The sequence below is a fragment of the Sceloporus undulatus genome, chromosome 1, assembly GCF_019175285.1.
Source record: "Sceloporus undulatus isolate JIND9_A2432 ecotype Alabama chromosome 1, SceUnd_v1.1, whole genome shotgun sequence".
Lineage (NCBI taxonomy): Eukaryota > Metazoa > Chordata > Lepidosauria > Squamata > Phrynosomatidae > Sceloporus > Sceloporus undulatus.
The window spans coordinates 278747913-278769057 of NC_056522.1; the positions used below are offsets into that span (position 1 = coordinate 278747913).

The 21145-nt window shown below is 42.9% G+C and overlaps 1 protein-coding gene across 2 annotated transcripts in view; it reads left to right on the forward strand.

The window, feature by feature from the left end:
- Positions 1 to 1992: 1992 nt before the first annotated feature.
- The window catches only part of LOC121928034, a 120593-nt gene continuing 101440 nt past the window's right edge, over positions 1993 to 21145 (forward strand). For both annotated transcript variants that reach the window (XM_042462263.1, XM_042462355.1), the window contains exons 1-3: positions 1993 to 2176; positions 7959 to 8172; positions 10494 to 10592. In XM_042462263.1, coding sequence (XP_042318197.1) covers positions 1998 to 2176; positions 7959 to 8172; positions 10494 to 10592 — 492 coding nt within the window. In that variant the 5' untranslated portion in view covers positions 1993 to 1997. The remainder of the gene's footprint in view (positions 2177 to 7958; positions 8173 to 10493; positions 10593 to 21145) is intronic.

The following is a 21145-nucleotide window of genomic DNA, read 5'->3' on the forward strand; positions in this document are numbered from 1 at the left end:
AGCCTCCTTGAACAGCAGAGGCCTGCCCTTTCTGCTCATCTCTTGCTGAAGGTAGGTACAGTATGTGCTGCTGTTCCTTCTTCATCCATGCCTGCAGGCTTGGCTGCTGAGCCTCCTTGGAAGCCACAAACTCTGTTGGAGCTGGCAGGGGCAACTAGGGTCAGCTACAGTCTCAGCTTCCAGCACAGGTCCAAGTTGAGGCTCTGGCTCAGCCTCCTCAGCCTCTCAGTCCTCAGCCTGGCTGGGCATGACACACTAAATTGCCTCTAAACTGCCAGCCACCATCAGCCTGGGTAACAGCTGCATTCTGCCAGCACTTTATAGAAGCCGGAAAGCTACTGAACTTCTAAAATGTGCTGTCAGAGCGTGGCTGGGACCCAGGCTGATTGACGGCTGGCAGTTTAGCGGCAATTTAGTGTGTCATGCCCAGCCAGGCTGAGGACTCAGTGGCTGAGGAGGCTGAGCCAGCAGCAATTTAGTGAGTGATAATCCCCACCTCCATCCCATGTCTTGGCTCCAGCTCGGGAGGTTGGAGCCAGTTTATAATGCTGATCAATAAGCTCCTTCAGTGAATCAGTAGCTTAATATGCAAGCAGTTTCATTTTCAAGTTCTGGTGATGATTTCTGAAAAGAGATGTCTAGGAATGCAGACATATACAAAAAGCAAAGGGAGTCCTATAGCAATGTAGAATGAAAACACCTACTGTGTGGAGTTGATCTTACCCCGAAGCAGGGGCATCACTAGGAGAGTACGGGGAGCATGGGCCACATCAGGTGACATCCTAAGTGGGGGTGATACTACTGCTTCCCAAACATCTACCTTTTGCCAGAAATGGACTGTGACATTCACCTGTGTCCCTTTAAAATGCTTAAGAGATTATGTGAGTGGGACAAGGCTCAGTGGGAGGAGAAAGGAGAGACCCCAAGGTTTTAAAATATATACAGTGGGCCCTCCCCTTACGCAGGGTTCCATTCCAGATCCCTCCGCGTAAGACGAAATCAGCATATGCTGGAGCCCCATAATAAGTATTGGGGCTTGTACTCATGGTGCACAGCAATGTGGCAGTGCACCCCATTACTTCTTCTGGGGCACGTGAAGGACTTTTCCGGCACGGCTGTCAGCGTATGCTGAAAGCTGCATATGGGTATGCCCACATAAAGCACAGGTGCACTCCGTGTGTGTGTGTGTGTGTGTGTGTGTGTGTAATATAATAGTCTTTTAAAATGTTCTTTAACAACATTCTTACCAAATTTTAATGTTAACCACATGAAATGTAAATACATTTAGGCTGTGCCTATGATGTTGTAATTTAAAGGTACATTTTTTATTTTGTTAGTTGTTTACATCACAACTATACATTCAGTGAATATACAGGAACTACAATTTATAAGTAACTTGACTGCAAAAAATATTACTAAGAATTCTGCATGGTATGGTATGGGAGGAGGTCAATGAATTACTGCACCGGATGATGATAACCCTAGTGATTCCACTGCCACAGAGAAGTGTCAAACAGGCTGGAATCCTATGCACACTTACCTCAGAGAAAATCCCACTGAACTCAGTTGGGCTTACTTAGCTAGCCATTAGTTTGCACTATGGAGTTTTTCAAATGGGTAAAAAGGACAGAAGCATACTGTCAGTGTCACACGATTTGGCAAAGATTTTCAGACGATGACGTGCAAAAGTCTCGTGAATGAAAAGCGGCTGGAAAACTCTTTATTCATGGGATAATAGTATTGCGAAAATCTTTGCCAGATCACATGACATTGACGGGAGCATTGCGCTATGCTCCCATCCTTTTTGCTCATTTGAAAAAGTCCTATGCTAGTCATATCCAGAAGATTCTTTTTCTGATTTCAAATTCTGCCTTTGCATTGCCTTTTTCTCTCCCTATCTCTTGCTTTGTTTAGGTGTTATGACTTCTATGGTTGTCACTTCAACTTTTTGCTTAGAGTGGTAGAAAAAATATGCTTTTTTGTTTTAGTTGACAGAAATGCAGCAGCTCTTAGCACAAGTGGAAAAGAGTCACTTTGAAAATCAGATGAAACTAGAGAGAATAACAATGGAGAGAGAAGTTATCAGCGAGGAAAGAAGATATTTGGAACATGAAAAGAGTGAACTAAAGCAAAAACTGAAAGGAACAATAGAAGAGAATTCTAAGTGGAAAGAAAAGTAAGATGTTAATTTAGATCTTTTAAAAAGAATGGGCCTCTCCCATCCTAGAAATCATCTGCTTGTTTTATTGTAGATATCTACATATTTTCAAAGGAGCTCCAAATCTTCACACTGGTGTATATAATGATTTTGTTCACTTAACATTATGTCCCACTAAATTGTGTAGACTCGTGTTATTTTGCTACCCATTTTACCCCATCTCCTCCTTCCCTTCCTATTTGATCATTTTAAAATATGATGCATAGGCCCGATACAGATGGGCAAAAAGTGCCATCCTCAAGCAAAAATTAGGGTTCGAGAGCGTGCAGTGACTGCACACTCCCCAACCCTAGCGTGTGGCGGTGGCGTCATCATGGCGGCCTCCCATCCAAATGGGGGCCACCATGATGATGCAAGCTTGCATTATTGACACGCCACAGTGATGTGTGAACCATTGATGGTGGGCTCCACTGATGGCAGCATTCATGCATGCCAAAAAGAACCCACTTTTAGTGTGTTCTTTTTGGTGTGGAGGGAGCCCACGTGGTTTAGTTGCTGCAGGCTCCCACTGGAGCAAAAATGGGTGGCTCCAGCCCACCCTTTTGGGGTGGTCTGTCGAGCCCCATAATTTACCTTTTTTTAGCTTTATACATTCCTAGCATCAGCTCACTCTCCCCTAGTTATTCTCTCTTAGATCTATTGGGAACAATCTCAGCTTTAGTCAGTAAGGACACAGAGAAAGGCAACTTCACTCTTACCTAATTTCACTAAAGTCTGAGCAATATAATCTTTTGGAAATGTCATTTGATCTTCCTTGGCTTTTAGGGCTCAAAGTTAAAGTCAAGAAAAGAAACAAAAAACAATTTTATTTAATAAAATAAAATAATCTGAAACTTGGTCTGTTTTTTGCTTTTATTACCCATCCTGAGGATGGGGAAGGCTATAAACCTACATAAATGTTTCTTCTTTGGGTTGCTTTAGACAGAAACTGTTGTTACATTTTCTCTGTGCCTAAGGCTTTATTCAAAATATATGACTGATTTAAATCTTGGAATAAATGCACATGATGTTATGGCTTTAGCAACTATAGCTAATTTATGAGTGCTGATGCAGCAGAGACACCAAAGACATTGCTCTTGCCTGTCCATTTATACTGGATACTTTCAATTTGTGTAGCCCAGGCCTGCACAACTTTGCAGTAGGTAGGGGCCAAAATTAAAATAGGCTAAATGTCTTCGGGCTGCTGAAAGATTTTAATTAAATATTAATTAATTAATTATATTAATAAATATTAATTATTAATTAATATTTATTAACAATATTAATTTCCTCCTCCTCCTCTGCCTGGCCCTTTCCTTGAGAGATTGCCGAGCAGCAGGGGAGCCTTGCAGGGCAAGCGTTTGCCTGTCCTGTTCTGGACATGCCAGGGTGGTGGAGGAGCCTTGCAGGGCAAGCATGTGTCCATCCTCTGCCTCCTCCTCCACTTGGACTTCTCCTTGGGAAAAAACTGAGAAGTGGAGGAACCTTTCAGGGGGAATGTTCACCTATCCTCCTCTTCCTTCACTGCCTAGCCTTCTCCTCAGGAGAAGTCCAGGTGGTGGAGGAACCTTGCAGCAGTGTGAGCATTTGCCCTTCCTCCTCCTCCTCTGTATGGTCCTCTCCTCAAGAGGTGGCTGAGCAATGGAGGTGCCCTGAAGTCCTTCCACATCCCAGACCATATGTTGTGCAGGCCTGGTGTAGCCCAAGGATGCAGACAGGATCCCTGGAGAGGTGAAACCAAATAAAATGTACGGTTGCCCTTTGCCTTTTCTGTTTTATGATTGTGGCCAGATGGAATTGAGTAAATGGCTTGGGTGGTGATGAATCTGGCTTTGCAATAAGATGTGGTCCCATCATGGAAATACTGGTAAGACTGGTGTTTTTAAAAGCCCTCCCAAGATTCTGGTTTTGGCAACATGCTTTTTTGGGGTACTGCCCTTTTTCCTTTTAGGCAGCAACCCTAATGCCCCCCACAGCGTGTATTTTTTGATATTAGGTCTACTGTTCTCCATGTAGTCATGTTGGCCAAATGACCATAGAATCGTCTCTACGATACCTGCTACCTCACCCCCTACAATCAGACACAATTAGACAAACTTGTCAAGGGAAAACCTTTACCTTTTCTACTGTAGATTCAAAATAATCAATCTTGGTTGCTTCTGTCTTTGCACCCAGTCACCTTGGGATCAGCAACCAAGCAGTTGGCTGAGCAGTGACCAAGAAGATCCTTGCTTGTGCCAGCCTTGCAGCTAAGGCTGGTGCAGGCGAGAGACTTCTTGGTTGCTGTTTGGCTGGCTGCTCAGTCACTGCTCCCTTTGCGACCTGTCATCTTGGGAGCAGCAACTGAGCAGCTGGCTGAGTAGGAACTGAGAAGCCTCTCACCCATGCCAGTCTTGCAGCAAAGGCCAGTGCAGACAAGAGGCCTCTTGGTTGTTGCTCAGCTAGCTTCTTAGTTGCTGCTCCCAGGATGACCTGGGGAAAACTTCTCCCTAGAGAGGAGGGACTCTCAGTCCTTCATCGGGGCAGAGAAAGTTGCAGTTGATGTGCATGTAGGGGGTTTACAGAGGCCACATGCTCTGGACTGCAGACTGGTGTGGGCTGGAAAGGGGAGATTTTAACTACAGGAGCTGCTCCAAGACAAAGGACTCTTTTCAAGAATTAAGCATAGCAACTCCTTCCCAATGACATGTCTTCACCACATAGCTTCAAGTGCCCACTCTCCCACAAAAAATGGCCTGTTACAGACAGCCAAAATAAAGCTGCTTCGAGTCACAGTGGAGGTATGGTGTTTCAATGATGCATGCGTCCTAAGAGTCCAGAAGCCACACCAAAGCCAGGCTCCAGCCCTTAGGACTGGAGCCTGGCTTTGGTGTGGCTTCTGGACTCTTAGGACGCATGCATCATTGAAACACCATACCTCCACTGTGACTCGAAGCAGCTTTATTTTGGCTGTCTGTAACAGGCCAATGTGTTTCTTCTGCTCCCTCTGTCTGATGAAAGAAAGCAGGAGTAGCAGTGCAACTCCAACCTGCCAACCAAGTCCCAGCAAAGCTCACGCAGGGTCCCAAATTTGAAAGCTCCTTTTTGCCACCACTTCTCCACCACCACCATATACTCTAACTCTTTGCCCCAGTCTGTGCCAAAATTGTGCTGCTTTGAGCCACAGAAACAATGCCCTGTGCTCAAGCCTCACACAAGTTTCCCAACTGCTACTGTTAGCAAAAGATGCTGTTAAGGGAGTAAACTTATATGGGCAGGCAAAGAGTGGGGACCCTGAAAAAGATGTTTAATCTTCATCCCCACCATGGTCCTAAAAAACGCTGTTTCCCCTTGTCTTTCTTGCACACCAATACTTTGACTGAAGGTCCCCCTGCTATCCCCTTTTCCCCTCACCACCCCCATTACTGCCCCCTTTCTCCTTCACCGACCCCCTGGATCCTTTCACCACCACCTCACTTTGGAAATCACTGATCTAGACCCATTTCTTTCCCCTCATTGGCTTCAGGCCTGGTTATAGGACAGAGACCATTGTATTTCTCCTGGCCATGATGGGAACTAGACAAGAGGAGTGTGTTCCTATTGATCCTGTTTGACTTCTCTGTAGCTTTCAGTAACTATGACTATACTTCTGAACTAACTTTCTAGGTTGGGCCTTGGAAGTCTGGTTTATGGCAGCTTTGGTCCTTCCTGTAGGGACCACTTCAGGAGATTGTGATTTATTTATTTATTTGAGTATTCATACCCTGCTCTTCAGCCACAAATGCTCTCAGAGCAGCCTACAAATTGTTAATTTGACAGTTGCCTACCCTCAGGTTTACAATCTAATTAAGATACAACACATAAGGAAAAGGGACTAGCAGTAGGGTAGGAGATTAAGTCCAGCAGATATTGGAGGTTTTTCACTTCCTTTGAGGCCAAAGCAGTAGCAATTGGGATGGAGAGAAGACCTTTCGGTGAGATGGAGTTGCTGATGAAGTCCTGGTCATGGTTGCTGTCTTGTGAGATTTCTCATGGTGCAGTCATTATGTTGACATTATCAATATGTTGATGATAACATAATCCCTCCCCTCTAAATCCAGGGAAGCTATTTGAGTTCTGAAACAGTATTTGGTAATTGCAAACAAATTGAAATTTAATAATGCAATATGGAGGTGCTTTACTAGTCAGTCAAAAGACAGATCAAGGAATCTTCTTGTGTTGTATGGTCACACTGTTCTTGAAGACTCAAGTTTACATTTAAGTGTACTTCTAGAGTCGTCCTCTGACCTTGGAAGCCCAGGTACAGAGGTGCATTTGGAGAGTTGAGGAAAATGATCAGGAATTTGTCAGGAAATCTGTGCAGGTAGCTCTCAGGAAAGTTATCTAGGGTGGGTTACAGACCGCCGAAAAGTGGCACTCTGCTGCCACCGGCGGTTGCTGCATCCAGGAACCGCAGCAGCCAAACCACGCGGTTCCCAGATGCAGCAAAGAAGAAGCGCCAAAATGGCGCTTCCTCTTGCGCCCCGGATGGGACACCATGAGGCGCTACTCACGCACTTGTGGAGTCACATCCGGGGTATGACGTGTGGATGCTATGCGTCTGATACGTCAAAATGGCGGCGCCTGTGTGTATAGGGCGCCGCCATTATTACGCCCCTGTCACGTGCTAGGGGTGAGGCCGGTATGGATGCTAGGTCCTTGGCCAACCCCTAGCACGTGACAGGGTTGCCGCAAAGGCCCATTTGTAAAGGGCCTAGGAATAGCAATTATGTGCTATATGATTCCCAACCCTGATCTAGTTTAAAGAGTGATGTGACATTTTGGAATATTTATCTAATATGCCATCCTTGGTTTTGTATATTAAAACGATCCTCTTTGTTGATAAGTGTTACTATCATATTTTCTGCTTTTCAGTTAAAAAATGTGTATGTAAATAGAAATCAGTGAAAAAAGTACATGGATTTAGAACCCTCCAAAAAGAAGGTTCTTTTGCAAATATACTGTATATACTCTACTATAACAGAGAAGGCTCAATGTCTCACAAAACTACAGTTCCCATAATCCCCTAGCATTGATGCAGAGCAGTTAAAGTGGCTTCAAACTGGATTATTTCTACAGTGTGTTTTGAACATAAGTAAACTTCCTTTTATAAGTTGAGGGCAGGTTTCGAAGAAAAAATTATGGAATTTGGCATGGCCCATGGATAAGTTATGGATAAAACCTTGGAGCTCAACATGGTCCTGTTTTGCCGTCAGTCCATCTACCCTCAGTTGTCTGCAGCTGGCCACTTACTTCCTCACAGAAGGCGGAGAGGAGGAAGAGACAAGTGGGCTTGCGGCAAACAACAGGCAGTGGGTTGTAAGGGAGCCTAGAGGGGTGAGCATTTACCCCTCTTCCACCTCTGCTGCCAAGCCCTCTCTTGGGGAGAAAGCCAGTCAATAGAGGAGTCTTGAGGGGCAAGCGTTCACCCTTCTTCCTCTGCTGCTGCCTAGCCTTCTCCTTAGGAGAAAGCCGGGCAGCAATGATATCTTGAGGGGCTAGCATTTGTCCCTCTTTCTCCTCTGCATTTTAGCATTACTGTATTGACCTGTTTATAAATAAGTTGACCCATGGGGGATGTGTGTCATTTTTTTGGTGTACATTTTCCAACTTATACACAAGTATATACTGTACTGTGGCATTTATTTGCATCATGTCATTTGTTGTTGATTTTGGTTCCTTACTTACCTTCCACTAATTGATTTGACTGTTTCCTTCTGTGCATGCATGCCTGTTTTAACAGTGAAATCTCTCAAAGATGCCGAACGGAAGCTGCTGAAGAAGCTCTAGAGAAAGCAACTTTACTTCATTATGAGGCTGAAAGGGGGAAGCGCTTGCTAGAATGTGAGAAAGAAGAAAAGGAGAAACAGTGTGAGATATGGATGAAGAAATATAATGCATTGGCAGAACTCTTACATTCCCAAGAAGAGGATAAATCAAAAAGGCAAAATAAAGCTGTATGCACCACATTGAAAAGTATATCTTATGAGCAGAAATATATGATGAATGATTCTAACAAATTCTTACTCCAGGTTTTGATCTGGTAGCTTCTTGGCCTAGCATGGGGAAGAAAACTAACCTGGTGAGCTATTAGGAATTCTGAAGGAAAAAGATGTAACTTGTGCCCAGTGGTGCCCCTGCCCAGGTTGCCCCCCCAGTGCAGGGGGGCATGGCTTTTGGAGGTGGGGCCAAAGAGACAGCTGTCCCCCATGCTTTCCAAGTGCTGGCTGGACTTGGAAGCCAGCCTTCCCCATGCCTTCGGAGTCCATGCTGCAGTTGGAAGGCAGCCTCCTCCCATGCCTTCGGAATCAATGATAGAGTTGGAAGGCAGCCTCCTGCCATGCCTTTGGAGTCCATGCTGGAGTTGGAAGGCAGCCTCCTCGCATGCCTTCTGTGTCTGTGCTGGAGTCAGAAGGCAGCTCCCCTCACCATGCCTTCCGAGTCAGCACTCAAGTTGGAAGGCCTTCTGAATCCTGACTGGACTTGGAAGGCAGCTTCTGGGACAGCATCAGCCTCCTTTTCCATCCTATGCTTTCTCCCTGGAGAGGTAGCCTGTGACAGAGCAGCTTGCAAGGGTGTGCTTGCGCCCTTTCTACCCTGAAGGGGGAGGAGGACCCAACCTTGTGTCACCTCACCTTCTGGGTGTCACCCAGTGTGGTTCACACACCCCACACCCACCTAGTGGTGCCACTGCTTGTGCCTACTTTGGTTCTGCATCTAGAAAAAACAACTGCAATTTCTCTCCCCCTAAAAAAAATTCTAGATCAAGAAAATTTTGCAGGTGGACAGGACTTTAATCCATTTCTTCATCTGTTTAAAGATTTGTCCTGCTGTCTGCTATATTTGCTCTGATTTTATTTGTTTATAAAACAGGGCAGACTGCAGTTTGCCATTTGTGTGTGAAAACAGGGCAGGAAGTAAATAGAATTAACTTTCTTCCGTGACATCATAGTGCTGAATTGGATGGGGCTGCAGCTTTCTTGTCAAACATGAATGGGCTGTGTGTGACCCCCGATGCTGCTTTTACAGTCCCAGGCCTCTCTCAGAGCCTCCAATTCCCTCTATTCCTAATTTGTTTCAGAAAAAAATAAGTCAGTTTTCTAGGGACAGTGATTTTGCAATCAACCACCCTAACAGCACCCAAAACAATTGGAAGTATATTTCCAGTTTCCAAGTCTTTGTATGTATGCATGCATGCATGTAGGTATTTATCATTTCTGGGGCTGATGCTGCTTACAGTGGACCCTGAGGGCAGAAAATATCAGAATGGCATTACCAGTTTCAAGCCTACAGTTTAAGTCAGGGGTAGGCAACGTGCGGCCCACGGGCCGGATGCGGCCCGGCGAGGCCTTGGGACCGGCCCCAGCCCAGTCCTGCCGCCGATTGCCGCCGGGGCCTTTGGGGGGGCAATTGTCTATAGAAGCCTCAGAGGCATGCATTTATATTAATATTTTTTAAAAAATCAGACAATTTTTTCGCGTGTCCTCCATTTTTTAAAAAAAGTGTCTTCCATTTGGAAATTTTGTCTTACATTTGTCCTGGTTTATTTATATATTTAATTTTTTAAAAAAATTATTTAATTATTTATTTTTTGGCTTCGGCCCCCCAGTTTTCTGAGGGACAGCAACCCAGCCCCCGGCTCAAAAAGATTGCCTACCCCTGGTTTAAGCCTTGCATCCTTTCCTTAAATGAACAGCTATGAACTTTCTTGGAGGAAGACAAATGGATTCTGTAAAGTAAAGAATTACTTTCTGGCAGTTGGAGGCGGCTTACTTCCCAGGTATCCTATCAGCAAAGGCCTTATTTCTTTGACGTCTTTCCCTTGTCTTAATCTGAGGTCTGATGCACTCAGGGAACATCAGACAGACTCAAAAATAGTCAAGATTAAATTCAGGCCATTAGTGTGAAAAAAGATTTTACTGAATATAATGGTGGCTAAAACTGAGTGAACTCTTGTCTCCGGCATGTTGTACATAAGGTAAAGAGTTCAACAGTTGAAGTACTGTGCTATTACAATACTTTATGCAGTAATGTAACCCAACCTCATCAGAGGCTATCATGGGCTGAGAATAGGTTAAATACATATGGTAGGTTTTTTCAAAGGGTACACCTACTACATCCCATATTTGGTTTCAATATTTTTCTTTCAGTTGCTATAAAATGTCTTTTTAGCTAAATATTTTTCAAGGGCCTTCTTTTGTATAAAACCTATACATATGTTTTGTATAAAACCTATACATACCTATACACTCACAGTCTTCCTTCTCTCTCTTCTTAGTGCCAGGTGAAACTAAAGAGTTATTTCTTATGTATCAGTGAAAGCAATGAACACATCACAGCACTGAGAAAGGAAGATGGCACTCTCCAGAGATTTGTGGTAAGCAATATGGAATCACTTTCCATTGGGATTACAGTGGAGAGGATGCCAGTCTTCTTTCTGTTAGATGTTGTTGTTATTTATTTATTTATATAGCACTGTAGATATTCACAGCGCTGTACATAAAAACAATAAATATAAAAGAGTAAACCTGCCTATGGCGTACAATCAAAGAAATAATAGGATAATACATATGAAATACATAGCACTACAGGAAATGATTCAATAAAGCAGGCAATGAAAGAACATCAAATAGCAAGTGACAACCATGCAATGCCTGGGAATGCTTCTCTGAACAGGATGGTCTCTGCCCCTCACTCCTGGAACCTTCTTCCTCTGTGAGCAAGGGCCATCACCTCTTTAACCAGCTTCAAAACGGAGTTGAAGACCATCCTGTTCAGAGAAGCATTCCCAGGCATTGCATGTTGTGTCACAAATTGGAAGTGGTGTACCTGTGAGAATTTGTATAGACTGAAATTGCACCCCCTTACAGCAGACCAAGAGCATATGACTCAAATATAAACCATCTAGGTCAATATCTTGTTCAGAGCTTGGAAAAGTTGCCTGTGGATAACAATTCCCAGAAAGCTAGCTGGGGATTCTGAGAGTTGCTGTCCAAAAAGTAACTTCCAATTTGTGTTCCTGTTCTATATTGTCTTCAGAGGGTATGAAGCCTTGTTGCCTCAGCCTTGCATGAAAAATGGAAAAATGATCACAGTAGCAATTATAGTAGGGAGAGAACTGAGATATCAGTTCCCACCACGATAATGTGCACACTAAATTTGAAGAGTATCATTTTTACCAAGAGATTGCAAATACTTTGGTTTTCTGTGTGTGTGTTTTTTTTTTTTTTTTGGACTATGTGGCCATGTACTAGAAGAGTTTATTCCTGACGTTTTGCCAGCATTTGTTGCTGGCAACTTCAGAGAATGCCAGATGAAACTAAAGAGTTTTTTCTTATGTATCAGTGAAAACAATGAATACATTACAGCACTGAGAAAGGAAGATGGCACTCTCCAGAGATTTGTGGTAAGCAATATGGAATCACTTTCCATTGGAATTACAGTGGAGAGGGACAGCAGTGGAACATCATTCTCTGAAGATGCCAGCCACAGATGCTGGCAAAACTTCAGGAATAAATTCTTCTAGTACATGGCCACATAGCCTGAAAAACTCACAGAAAACTATGGATGCTGGCCATGAAAGCCTTCAACTTCAGATTGCAAATAATGTTATTTTAGTATATTTGAATAACTTAAGAGGGCCTAAATATCTTAAAAGCATGAGGTCCTGTCTGATCTTGGAAGCTAAATTGAGTCAGTACTTGGATGGAAGACCATCAATGTATATCAGGTGCTGTAGTCTATATAACAAAGGATGGAACTTGCAAGACCACCTCTGAGTATTCCTTGCCTAAGAGTATTCCTTGCCATAACTCAACAAGCAACCAGAAAGCACATACATATACACAAATAACCTAAAAAGAGCTGTGTTTGAATGCAGGACTCGGACTCCAGGAGATCATAGGCCCCATACAGACAGGCTGAAATAAAGCTGCTTCGGGTCACATTGGAGGTATGCTGTTTAAATGATGCATGTGTCCTAAGAGTCCAGAAGTCATGCCAAAGCTATGCTCCAGTCCTTTAAACAGCAAACCTCCAATGTGGCCCAAAGCAGCTTTATTTCAGCCTGTCTGTATGGGGCCATAGTTTCAAATTCCTGCTTGTCATGGAAACCCACCTTGGTAAGCCACCCTTTCAGCCTAAGAGGAAGGCAATGGCAAACATCCTCTGAATAAATCTTACCAAGAAAATCCTAGAATACGGTTGCCATAATCTGGAGATAACTTGAAGACATGTAACAACAGCAGCAAAATAATCTAAAATTACACTTAAACAGTAAAATGTTTCTAAGCAATTGTTTGTCCTTAGTGACATAACAGGCAAAGCAGCTTGTATCTTAGATAGTTACTGGGTACTGGTACTGGTATTTGTTAGAAAACTAAGCCCCTCTTGGTTTGCTTGCCAGAGGGATGCCATCCATGGGCACAATTTTTTTTTACTAGCTTTGTGACTGGAGCCTCTCCAGCAGCTGCCTTAATTCTGTTAAGTGAGAAATTAGTCCTAGCGCACAATAGAGCAATAGACCGAAATAGGTCTATAAAATGGTTTTCCCACAGAGAACAAAAGCTAGGGTTTAGACCTATTCTGGCAGCAGGATACACACACAGTGCCTGAGATTGGCAATGCAGTGTCTGGATTTGTGGATGTTATCACTGAGATAAATTCAATGCAGTTTTACATTTTCCTCCTCCCTTTCTATCCCTTTCATGTCTTGAAACTGTGAAAGGTATTTCCACCATATGTCTTGATCATGCTCAAGAGTCCTGCATCTCAGGCTTGGGGAGCCTGAGGGTGCTACTCGGGGACTGTAGCTCCAGTAAGAGGTACCTCACTTGTGGGGTTCCTCAGGGGGCTATTTTGTCCCCGATGTTATTTAACATCTATATGAAGCCGCTGGGTGAGATAATACGGAGTCATGGTGCTGGGTGTTATCAGTACGCTGATGACACCCAAATCTATTTCTCTGTATCTCGTTCGTCGGCCTCGAATTCCGATGGCATCTCTTCTCTCAATGAATGTCTTCAGGCGGTAATGGGCTGGATGAGGAAAAACAGATTGAAACTGAATCCAGACAAGACGGAGGTGCTCATGGTAGCGGCCCTGAAACCAAGAATTGGGTTGCAACCTCCAGTCCTGGATGGGGTCACACTCTCCTCCAGCGACTGTGTTCGCAGTCTGGGGGTGCTCCTTGACTCGTCGCTCCTGATGACAAATCAGGTAAATGCGACGGTCAGGAGTGCCTGTTATCAGCTTCGGCTGATACGCCAGCTGCGCCCTTTTCTGGAAGTCAAGGAGGATTCGAAGAGGTCTGTGTCAACGCGTGGAAACCTACGCCTTGACTTCTGTAATGCACCTCATGGGCTACCCTGTGCTTGACTCAGGAAATTACACTGGTTCAAATATGGCAGCCAGGTTGTCTCAGGAACATCTAGGAGGGACCACATTACTCGGTTTTGAGGTCCTCCACTGGCTGCCTATCAGCTTCCAGGCCCAGTACAGGGTGGTTATCACCTTTAAAGCCCTAAATGGCTTGGGTCCAAGCTATCTTAGGGCTGCCTCTCCCATACAATCTTCCCGCGCTCTCGGTCCCTCTGGGGGAACTTATTACAGCCTTTAAAATCTAAGCTTGCGGCGACCTCCCAGAGGGCGTTCTCTGTGTCGCCCCCAAACTCTGGAACGACCTGCCAGATGAGATCCGTCAGTAAATACATTAGAACAGCTTTAAAACAGCAGTCAAGACGGATCTCTTCTGGCAGGCCTTTCCAGATTAACCATCCCGGCCCAGGTTCCCTGATTCCCTCATTCCTCCGTGGCCCCATCTTAGTGATGGTCGAGGATCAACAGAGATATCAGGGTTTTTAGTTTTTAATTGTTGTTTATGCATTGATATTGTGTTTTATATATGTTATACTGTTTAATATGTCTTAAGGGGGGAGGGTGAAGATTAAGTGTTTTTAATTGTCATATTTTATATTTTACTGTGTATGTCCCTGAATTGGTTTGCCAGAGGGCGGTATAGTATCATTATATTTATTATTATTTTTTTATTATTATTCTTGATGGTCAGGCTCTCTTGGCACCGGTGTGTCTTTAAGATCTAAGCAACATCCCGGTATCTACTAGACGCCTGGTATGACACTTGCCTTTCCAAATCTACTGAGTGGTTCCCCCCACTCATTGAGCAGATTTTAAGGTTAGTTCATGTACATCCAGCACAGAGAGAAAGTAGCCCCAATTGACTGATGGGAGCCTTCTCTTAGAGAGTGACACTAAATAAGATTTCAACCTGAGTCTTGGGTAACCAGAGGTAAAATAAATAAAATAAAATATGTCAAATACGGCAATTGGAGCAGATAGTAGCTACAGGCCATCAGTACCTTGGTAATTGTGGCAGTTTAGCCAATAGATAGATATAACAGCTACAGTAATTCTAACTTGTTGGACAAAAATGTCAGAAGTTTTTGTTTAAAGAGGGCACGATTGGATGAAATGACCTGCATAATGACAGCTAGAAATGAAAGAAAACAGGCACATCTTTGAGTGGGCAGCACTCATGCCTATTCTCTGTCCTTCATGGAAGTGATCTCTTTATCTTCTACTGTGGGATCCAACTCCTTTTATAAAGAGGCAGACAAGATCTGTATATTTACCAAATGCATCTGTATGCTGTCACAACTGAATCAACCTTGGCATATGAATGATTAATTTGCACAACTGGAAAAGCCGAATTAAATTAATAGATGTTAAAATTGGGCAACTTATGATACTTGACATTTGCAATTTTTAAATAGAATCTATTGCTATCTAGGATTCACTTGAAACATGTTTTTAAATAGCTGGGAGTTGGTTTAATTACTTATATCTTATCAAGCCCCTCATCTATTGTGAACAGCTTCTTATAATGGAAATGTAACTAGACAAGAGACGTATGATTTACATGGACAGGCTGCTCCTTTAAGTGTGGTATTTTTAGATATCCAACAGTGACTTGAAAAACAGATCCTTGCATACTAAAAACAAAACAAAACTTTTATGAAACATTAAATGTCCAGAAAAAGGACAATGTTCATTGCTGTAGTAGTAAATTCTGAAGTGCAAGCATTCCCTCATGACGTTTTCATACCCCAAGGTATAATACATCGATAATACCAAACTTGGGACATTATTCATTTGGACTAAAATTCTAGAAGCCCTTTCCCCATGATTACTGTCTGGAGGATTCTGAAATTGTGGTCCAAATAAGCACTTTTAAAAGTTTATTAAGAATAAAGCGACGAGGGTAACATACACTTGTAAGTCATTTTCAGTTTCAGAGAAGAGAAGGCTGGAAAATCATGTGAAGATATAACTTTGTTATTATATGTTTTGCTATTTATGATGTTGGTTGTCTCTTTTGAACTGATAGTCATATTGGTTTGTAACATCACTTATTGTTAAAACGAATATCTTTCTTCCAGATCTAGATTTTTATTCCTATAAGAACCAGCCTTTTGTAAGGCTAGTGGGTCTTAACTGTCCCTTCATCGATGCTAGCCAATTCCAAATTGACATTGAAGTGGATGGCTCAGAATCATATGAGCTAAAGATCACAGCAGCAAGGAACAGGGAAGTCTGACATTGTGGCAGATGATTTATTCTTACTAATCATAAATGTGCCCCTCAACTCCCACAGCCCTGACTCACCATACCATGGGCATGCTTAGGATTCATTGCAAAAAGGAAACAGAAGATATTTTGCCCCATTCTTCTCTAATTTAATGGAAGAATTAAATTAAATTAATTAAAATAATCGCTGCTCAGAGAAGAGCCTCCTCCATGACTCTCATCAGACATGGGAGGGAGTGAAAAAGGAGGCCCAATTCATCAGGCCTAACTGTGAATGTACCATTCGCTCTCTTTAATTTTATCTGTAGATTCTATGTATTTCACTGTATTTGATTGTTCTTTATTTTTACTGTTGTAACCCACCTGGATTCCTTGTGATTGGGTGGGCTATAAATTATTATTATTATTATTATTATTATTATTATTATTATTATTATTATTATATGTGTGTACACAGCATGAGTAGTTATTTAGTAAACAGTGCTATCATAATGGTGTAAAATACCTTGGAATAATTCTCTCTTCTACAATCAATCAATTATTCAATCAAATTATACAAATGCAATTCTAGAAATAAATCAGATTTTCTGTCTTGGAAATTGCATAATGTATAATGACTTGGGAGAAAATCTTTATGGTTCACATTTCCTCCGCCCCCACCCCCTAATTTCCCCCAAATACTACTTGATGGTATCAAACCTAATTTTAAAAAATGACAAAAACTTACTTTGTTCCCATGGATGTTAACAAAAAGCCCATCCATTGAAGTGCAATTTGGATCTGGCGTAGGAGGAGGAGGAGGAAAAATGACAGTTTCCAAACAGTACATGAAACAGGCTTTGAAAAAGCACCTCTATGGCTTGGTTCCTACCTTAGATCAAACACTGATCAGAATGGAGACTGCAGTCAAGAAATAAGAAGAAGATTAGGAATAGGAAGGGCAGCTATGAAAGAAGTAGACAAAATCCTAATGTGTAAAGACATACAGCTGAACACTAAAGTTAGAATCGTTGAAGCCATGTATGGCTGTGAGAGCTGGCCAGTGAAGAAAGCAGATAGGAAGAAGATTAATTCATTTGCAATGTAGTGCTGGAGAAGAGTGCTAAGGATACCATGGACAAAAAGACAAACAAATGGGTCCTAGAGCATATCATGTCAGAACTCTCCCTGGAAGCCAAGATGACTAAATTGAGGCTGTCCTACTTTGGCGACATAATGAGAAGTCACGACTCATTGGAAAAGACAGTGATGCTGGGGAAGGTAGAGGGAAGTAGAAAGGGAGGAGAGCCACATGCCAGATGGATAGACTCAATCAGAAAGACATGGACCTGAGCCTGCAGGCCCTGAGCAGGGAGGCAGAGGATAGGGGGGCTTGGAGATGTCTCATTCACAGTGTTGCCATGAGTCAAGATGGACTCAAAAGCCGCTAATAACAACAAAGGCTTGAGCGGGCTGGCTTTGAATATGAAGGGAGCCTTTGGTTGGATCCAAAGTATGTCTGCTGGGGATAGAAGGACACCTGTAAGCCACAGAAGACTTCTGACCCCGTGGAATATTTCCACTAGTGAAATGGGGAGGCTGGAGTAACATTTGTTGACTTTCTCTCCTCCTGGAGTCTCCAGTCCAGTAGTTGCACATCCAGTAGTTAAAACTTATTGTGAAAATAGTTTTATATAATCAAATATATTGATTATACTAGAATCAATATAAAAAAGCTGTTATCTTTGTGGAGTTTATACTACCTGAAGATAGTGGGATCAGAATTGCATGTACAGCTGGGTGGACAAATGTGGTTGTCAAGTGTTATGGGAATTTTGAAAACATAGCATACTAATGATTTTGGAATATTAATATCTTCAGGTTAATGTTGGACTGAGCAAATTGTATGTCTGTTTGGGATGGATCCCAAGCCCATTCGTTGTAACTTGTCTTGGAAGACATTATCCTGAAGGGTAGTTTTAAAAGACACTATAGGACTCAGTTTGTGTGAACTTAGATGCCAAATCAGTAAGAAAAATGCATTTTATTTTTAGTCCTGATTAAAGAATGGGAAGCTCCAAGCTGGAAAAACTTAAACAAAAATTAATATTTTTACAGATTTAAGGTGAATGAACAAATTGCATAGTAAAATTTTGTTATCGAACTAAATAGTTATGGCAATTCCTTGTAAGTTAAGGAGGTAGCACTCATATAGAAAAGGAAAAGGGTGCTCAACCTGAGGATAGAGCAGAGAACAGAATAGGGGGATTTCAGCACAGAATAAGTAAAGAGATAGTACAGGAATATCTTGTTAATCTAAATGAATTTAAGTCTCCAGGACCAGATGAACTACATCCAAGGGTATTAAAAGAACTGGCAAATGTAATATTGGAGCCATTGGCAATAATCTTTGAGAACTCCTGGAAAACAGGAGAAGTCCCAGCAGACTGGAGGAGGGCAAACATTGTCCCCATCTTCAAAAAGGGGAAGAAAGAGGATCCCAACATTTATCATCCAGTTAGTCTGACATCTATACCAGGAAAGATTCTGGAGCAGATCATTAAACAGAGAGTCTGTGAACTTCTAGCAGGCAATTCCATAATCACAAAGAGTCAACATGGGTTTCAGAGAAACAAGTCATGCCAGACAAATCTAATCTCTTTTTTTGATAAAATTACCAGTTTGGTAGATGAAGGGAATGCTGTGGATATAGTATATCTTGATTTCAGTAAGGCCTTTGACAAAGTTCTCCATGACATTCTTGCAAACAAGCTTGTAAAATGTGGGCTAGACAAGGCAACTGTTACATGGATTTGTAACTAGTTGACTGGCTGAACCCAAAGGGTGCTCAACAATAGCACCTTTTCATCTTGGAGAGAAGTGACCAGTGGGGTCCCACAGGGCTCTGTCCTGGGCCCAGTGCTATTCAACATCTTTATCATTCACTTGGATGACAGAATTGGCGGCATACTCATCAAATTTGGAGATGACACCAAATTAGGAGGAATAGCTAATACTCCAGAGGACAGGATCAAAATTCAAAATGACCTGAATAGACTAGAAAGCTGGGCCAGAGCTAACAGAATGAACTTCAACAGGGAGAAATGTAAGGTACTGCACTTAGGGCGAAAAAATGAAATGCACAGATACAGGATGGGAGACACCTGTCTTAAGGAGACAACATGTGAAAGGGATCTAGGAGTCCAAGTAGACCACAAGTTGAACGTGAGTCAACAGTGTGATGCAGCAGCTAACAAGGCCAATGCAATTTTAGGCTGCATCAATAAAAGTATAGTGTCTAGATCAAGAGAAGTAATAGTGCCACTGTATTCTGCTTTGGTCAGGCCCCACCTGGAATATTGTGTCCAGTTCTGGGCACCACAATTCAAAAAGGACATTGAGAAACTGGAGCGTGTCCAAAGGAGGGCGACTAAAATGGTGAAGGGTCTGGAAACCATGTCCTATGAGGAACGACTCAGGGAGCTGGGGATGTTTAGCCTGGAGAAGAGAAGGTTAAGAGGTGGTATGATAGCCCTGTTTAAATATTTGAAGGGATGTCATATTGAAGAAGGTACAAGAAACTTGCATTTGGGGTTGTTAGGCTTGAAAAAAATTAATGATGTGAAGATGTGCCCCCTTACTTGGTATTTTATGGATGAACCAGCCCTGGCTGGATCAGCCAATGCCAATCGTGCCACAACGGCCTTAACAGTCAAAAACTCTTCTTTTGCCACGGAGTTCAACTTTTTATAATTACAGATTCTCATCTAACAAACAGTAGAGTGGAGCAATATTTAGGTTTGAGGGTTTTCGCTGACTTGTAAATCTTTTTTGTGGGTTTTTCGGGCTATAGCCTGTTCTAGAAGATTTTCTTCTGATGGTCCGCCGCATTGTGGCTGCAGTGCGGTGAACACAGGAAAAATATTCCAGAACGGCCCATACTGAAAACCAAAAACCAGGATGCGCCATGAAGCCTCACTAACCCTTTTTTTGTCTACATACATCACCATCAAACCATGAATAAATTCTAGGCGCACATTTTTGTTCGCATCTTATGAATAGAAAAGGTAGAGTGCAGAATATCTGAGAAAGTAGTGAGCCTCTTCAGCAGCATTGAAGTCAGTCGCCCTCCATATCCTAGATCTATACACTGATTTAACTTGAAAAATCCCCAAAATATAATTCCAAAAAGCAACCTTGATTTGCCTTTAAAAAACCCATGTATATAATGAGACTTGGATCCTGTTTTGTATCCTGGGGGTCTGGAACCAACCCTATGGTACCAAGACCCTGATGTTCTTATTAAAGTTGTTTGATTTCAACTAAGGGCCGAACAGACCGCAGAAGGGGCGGAAAACCTGGATGCGCAAACTTATCTCCTAGAATCCCCACTATTAGTCAACATGGCGGCTTCTTTTAAGGGAGTTTGGGGAGAACACTGTACGGATGATTAAGGCTCTAAGGCTGCTTCCCAACTTGTCCTCCAAGGGCTTGGGACTCAGCCCAGAGCCCAATAACTAGCAACGTCCGATTCGGAAGGAACCCAAAATTACCCAAATTTGGAAATATTCATCCACAATCTCCCCAAACTCTCTTTTAAGGGATTTTGACTTCAGCTCCCAAACCCAGGCTATTGGCCAAATGGCTAATGCTTCTGGAATGAGGTCCATTTCTTCAGGGCCAGTGGGACCATGATAGGCAAAAAAGATAATTTGGTTCTTCGTACAATCTTTTAGGATTGAATCATACTCATAGAGGGAAGAGACCCAAGGGCCCCAGTCAACCCCCTGCATGCAGAATTCAATCAAAGAAATACCGACAGATGGCCATCCAGCTCGCTTAAACCTTCCAGGAGGCACCCACCACTTCGAGGAGGGATGTTCACGGCAGGCCCACTTCAGAAGTCCTCAAAGGAGGGGAACCGGGCCTGCACCAGGCTCCGGGGCCTGGCGCGGAAAAACAAGCTGCCCCCCATGCACCCTTTCAAGTATTAACGGCTCAATCACCTTAACCTTCTCTCTCCAGGCTAACGTCCCCAGCTCCCTGAAGTCGTTCTCATAGGGCATGGGTTTCCAGATCCCCAATTTTAGTCGCCTCCTGGACACGTTCCAGTTTCTCAATGTTCCTTTTTGAATTGGTGGTGCCCAGACGGGACATAGTATTAATAAAAAGTAAGTTAAAATACCCCAAGATACACTTGCGACATTTCCTTTGTTTGAGGGACTCAACGGTTCCACGTTGTTGTCCTCTCGCAATCCTGTCAGGTGGTCGGTGGGGGGGCTTGAGCGTTGGACGAGGGTTCAAACATGCAGAAATAATCCATTTGAGCGGCTTGGACGCCCTGCT